The 5421-nt window shown below is 38.3% G+C and overlaps 1 protein-coding gene across 1 annotated transcript; it reads right to left on the reverse strand.

The window, feature by feature from the left end:
* Positions 1-1999: 1999 nt before the first annotated feature.
* On the reverse strand, positions 2000-5072 carry LOC107691378 (neuromedin-U receptor 2-like). Its single transcript, XM_016489948.1, has 2 exons — positions 4184-5072; positions 2000-2406 (listed from the first exon to the last, which is right to left on the reverse strand). The coding sequence occupies exons 1-2, from the start codon at positions 5043-5045 to the stop codon at positions 2000-2002; spliced, it is 1269 nt and encodes a 422-aa protein (XP_016345434.1). The 5' UTR covers positions 5046-5072.
* Positions 5073-5421: the final 349 nt, after the last annotated feature.

Genomic DNA, 5421 nt, shown 5'->3' on the forward strand with positions numbered 1-5421 from the left:
AGAATCCATCCTGCTGTAACGAGCTCAAGAATTTAAAGCGGCAGACGCGCGTGCGCTTAGAATAAACAGACGATATTGTTCGCTGGTGTGGATGCTAATATCGTTATCTTTATAGTTATCGTTCTTGGTGTGAACAGGGCTTTTATCGTTATAGTTGTGGTGTGGACTCTGCTATTCTTTAATATTGAGAACGATTTTTAGAACTATATCTTTATCGTTATCTTTATAGTTATCGTCCTTGGTGTGAACGGGCCTTAAGTCTTGTCCTTTAGGTGTCTTATGTGGCATTTTTCTGTCAAATTTCTGTGGCACATTTCAAAATGCATCAAAAACCACAAAACAATTATACCATTTGAAAGAATATTTATTTTTAATGTCTTTTCTAATGTTTATATATACATAAATTCACAAAATGTATCACAAAAGTTGTGATAGAAGCAGTTGGCCACATCCAGTAAAATTAATGGCTCTCTATGGCCCTCTGCTGGTCAAAACAATTTCTTTCCTAAACTGTAATCCTTTTAGGTTTATTTCTAACCAGCAGATGGCAGAATTCTACACCTAACACCTAGATCAATATCCAGAAGCAACTTAAATTAAATTTAGGTGATTTTTTCATAAAAAATTAATATTTCACATGCAAGCTAATGGTGTAGTTGAGGAATTTTGTGGTAAATAGGTACAAAAGTACTTCATATCTCCCAAAACACAGCATTAATGTATAGATGAGAAGTAAACAAAAAAAATTATATATTATTTGTATGATTAAAAATGTATATATTTTTCACAATTACGCTTTCAATGTTTGGGGTCATATTGACCCCAAGGGACTTACGTGTAAACAGGAAACGAGGACCATTTGAGGGTTAAGAAAAATATCTATACTTAAAACTTTATAAACAGAAATTTCTAGCTTCCGCTAACTGACATACGCACGTTCACAATAGAATGCCATTGCAGGCGGACGTCGGCGTAGAGTAAGCTCCAGTGAAAAGTGACAAACGCGGAAGCGCAGAGGAGAGAGCAAACCAAACACTGGTCATGAATTATAAGTACAAAACTTTGGAATTTGTAAAGAAAAATGTCGGATTTCGATGTAAGCCAAGAAGAGACTGGCTTTCCTTTGATAAAGTAAGGAAACTTTGTTTCCTAACTTACGCTATACGCCGACGTCCTACGTCATCCAACAGAACAGCGTTCTATTGTGAACGCATGTACGACAGTTAATGGAAGTGAGAGATTACTGTTTATAAAATGTTAAATATGGATATCTTTCTTACAAAAACACATCGATTTGCTACAGGAGGCCTTTATTCAACCCCGTAGCTGTGTGAGGCACTTTTTATTATGGATGGATGCACTCTATTGGACTTCTTCTGGACTATTGAACAATAACACCCATTCACTGCCATTATAAAGCTTGGAAAAGACAGGACGTTTTTAAAAATAACTCCAATTGGATTTGTCTTAAAGAAGAAAGTCATATACACCTAGGATGGCTTGAGGGTGAGTAAATTATGGGGTAATTTTCATTTTTGGGTGAACTATCCCTTTAACATGTAGTTGATTATACAGAACAGCTGATACAGACTTCATATGTATTATACAGATGTCCAATTTCATTTTTAAACAGATGCATAACAGCAGTTTTGATATTTATTAATCAATGACCTTGTTGTCTCCTGTTATTTCACTAATGTCCACACGAACCGTAATACTGACCATGAATGCTGTGGCTCTTCTGCAGAACTGTACAGTGTTTTATTTTCATTCTAATTTTTTTTCTTTGGACAAGATAACTACGTTGGTTATCATTAGCTTAAGGTGGTCTTTAGCTTCAAAAAGCCTGATAGACCATATTAATCCAAACCCAGTATGTGTCTATTCACATGTATTTTAAGGAACTGCCTATTATTTACATAGTATTGTAATTGACACATTTCACATCTTAGTCTTTTTCTGTCCTTAGTGAGAGGTAACCTAGGCTTCCCATGTGAGATCACAGATCATGTTGTCTCACATGAAAGCATTCATTCTCTGGTTCCCACCTGCTGCTGATAATGACAAAAGGATGTGAGCCGTCCGCGTTCCTGCTCTTAGCCTGAATGTTGGAGATCAGTGGGGGGTCTTTGGGGATGATGTAGAAAGGCGTCGAGTCATTACGAGAAGAGCTCGATGGCAGGCGACTGCACACCAGCGCTTGAAATCGTTCCCGGAAACGACTGGAGAGAAGGTTGTAGATGATGGGGTTAACGGCGGAGCTGAGGTAAAAGAGCACTCCTGAGATTATGTGCACATATTCGAATATGTTATGCATGTGGTCCGTCCAACTCGTGATGAAGCTCCACAAGAGTCGGTCGATGTGGAATGGAGCCCAGCAGATGGCAAACACTAATACAACCAAAACTATAGGAAGAGAGAGAGAATAAATCAAGTAAATCAATGTTACAATCAACTGTAAAAGCAAGCCCTCAGATCCACAGACTACCCTTCAGGCATCATTCCCAGAGCTCCACTGGCATCTCAATCCCCCACTAGAATACCTGATTCTGATTGGTCAGCTGTATTTAGGCCACATACTTTATGCAAGTGCTATTCAGTTATTAGCTTCTAGTGATGCAAGATTCTCTTAATGCCTCATTGTGTTGCAGAATATGGAGACATGCGATTCATTACCAAATGCAAGTACATGACCTGGCAAGCACAAGTTCACATACTTGCGTTAAATATGTTTCTGGCTTAATATTCACCAGCATCCATGGCAACCAATCCAGTTGAAACTGACGTTACTTTCACACATGTTGTATCACTTTCTCTTGGTTTATACAAAGCATAATGTCACCATCTTGTAGTTATCGACTGTACTGAAAATCCAACACAGTCTCATGGCAATTCATAACTATTTTACGTCTTGGTGAATTGGAGGTTAATTAATATAAAAATGTATATTCATATATAAATATATTCATATATAAATTTGTAAGATCTCTCATATGCTCATTTTTGTACGATCTGCTTACACCCCAGTGTCAATTATGTTGTTTAGCAGTGGTTTACATTTTTCTGAATTAATTTTTCTGGCGTTTTGCTAGGGTGAAGAAGAAAACTTTAAATCAAATTATTCAATTAAAATGTAAATCATTCCCTAAATCAATTAAAAATGACTATATACTATCCAACCATAAAATGTTTATAATGTGGACTAATTGTTTATTCAATGAAATGTAATCAGTAGAGTGCTGCAGGCTGCAGGTCTCACTCTATTTTCCCTGACATTGAAACAGAATGAATTGTTAGGTTGCAATCTAACAGTTATATTATATACAGTAAAACTGTCATGCGAGGCATGAAAAAAACTTTTATTTTATTAGTACAAAAGGTTTTCATTTTTATAAAACAATTTTTAGTCAAATCAAAATGCAAGCTCTGAAATCATGAGGCACTTTCCTTTTCAGAATAAAAAAGCACTGCTAAATCTTCTCTCAAACACTAGCTATATAAATATACCCTAAAATATCAATGTGGTGAGCTTATAGTTGAGTCTATAATTGAATAGCTTTAATAATGAATAATTTGTGCCATGACAGTTTGTAATTGTATAGACACATGCACTATAAAAGTAGATGAAAGTGTCTTGCTTCTAGGTCCCATTCGCCATGTTGGTTCACTTTACTTTGCGAGTCTTACCAGAGCAGAGAACCATTATATGATCATAACACCTGCTAAAAACTGAAAGATGCTCTGGGAATAGTATCATCGCCATTAGGGAAAGGCATCCAGATGGATGTTTTCAGACATCTAAGTGATCCTCAGCAAGCTTTTACAGTGGGATTTGTATTTGCTATGCCATTGGATTTGCCATAATAATGTCCAAAATTAAACAAAAGGAAATGTTATGTTTTAAAACATTTTATAAACGTGAAAACCTGTTGAAAATAAAAAGGCTTTTGTTTCTTCTCTGAACCATATCTTGCATAACTCACTGCCTTAGTTTTACTATGCAGTATATTACTCATAGATTTCAACCTAACCGTTAATTTGGTGTTAATTTAACTGGAAATAGAGTGAAATGCATGAGAAATACTGCCTTCAGCATTGTGTGGCCTTCCTCATTTTTTATGCAAAAAAATAATTTATCATATAAACAAAAGTCGTATATATAAGGGATATGGTCATCACTCACAATGCATCTTGGTGACCTGCCTCCTCCGTCTGCTGTCCAGATGGATTTTCCAGCTGTCTTGGTTCTTGTCCAGCTTGTCCTTCCTCTGCTTCTGTCCCCTGCCCAGTGTCAGACCAATCATCAGATAGAGCACACTGATCATCATCATGGGGACGAAGTAAAAGAGCACAGTGGTGACCTGGATCACCAAGTTATACATCCATTTGGGCTTGAGCAGGTTGCAGGTAGCTGATTCCAGAACCCTCTCTGGCAGGTACTGGTACTGCAGGCCATGAAGCGAAGTGTTTGGGATGGCACAGATCAGGGACAGAACCCAAACGCTAGTGATGACCCTTTGAGCGTGCTTGTTTGTAATCGCGTAGCGGGTTTTGAGCGGGTGAATCACAGCGATGTAGCGTTCCACGCTCAGCACTGTAACGTTGAGCACAGAAGCAAAACAAACTGTCTCAAATAAGAAGATCTTGAAGCAGCAGATGCTTTCGCCAAAGGGGAAGGGGTAGTTCTGCCAGAGCTCGTAGATTTCCAGTGGCATGCCGAAGATCAGCACCAGCAGGTCTGAGATGGCCAGGCTAAAAAGATATAGGTTGGTGGGTGTCCGCATCTTCCTGTCTTTAGTGATCACAGTGCAAGTGAGGAGGTTTCCCAAGACCCCTGTGATGAAGATGAGGATGTACGTAAAGGTTACGGGGAAGAAGAAAGAAGATCGTCTAGGGCCCAGAAGCCTAAACAGAACTTCATCCATGGTCTGAAGGTGACAGCGTCCACTCTCATTGCCGATAAAGTTGAATGTAGTGCTGTTGCAGAGCACATAATCCTGGTCTGATCCATTCACAGACTCACAAAGGCAGGTCAGAGCCATCATGGGAATTGAAGAGTGAAATGATTAAATGAGCCTGTCTTGAAGTAAGCGTTTGAACTGCTACCTCTCAGACTGCACCTTCAGCATGACGGAGACCTGTGTCAAACAGTTTTGCACAATATAAAGGCTGATGCAGTTTAGCAAGCAGTATGTTTACAGGAATACTATCTGCTTTTTCTCTTGATTGTTGTTATTTCCTCAGTTCCAAACTGATTAGAAACATCCTTAACAATTAAACAGCCTGCTGTAATGTGGGGTTTTGTTTCATGTTCATGTTTTCATGTCTTTTATTTTGTAATTGTTTCATGCTGTTTGTGTCATGCTTCCCTTGCCCTCATGTATCTCTGCCTTGTGTATGTGTCATGTTCTGATTGGTAGT

The sequence above is a fragment of the Sinocyclocheilus anshuiensis genome, unplaced genomic scaffold, assembly GCF_001515605.1.
Source record: "Sinocyclocheilus anshuiensis isolate Anshui unplaced genomic scaffold, SAMN03320099.WGS_v1.1 scaffold1154, whole genome shotgun sequence".
NCBI lineage: Eukaryota > Metazoa > Chordata > Actinopteri > Cypriniformes > Cyprinidae > Sinocyclocheilus > Sinocyclocheilus anshuiensis.

Excerpts from the sequence above, each read along its gene's own strand:
- LOC107691378 (XM_016489948.1), bottom strand. The coding sequence starts at position 5,045 with ATGATGGCTCTGACCTGCCTTTGTGAGTCTGTGAATGGATCAGACCAG. Across the intron at positions 2,407-4,183 it reads GCAGGTCACCAAGATGCATT|TTTTGGTTGTATTAGTGTTT; the intron begins GTGAGTGATGAC and ends CTCTTCCTATAG.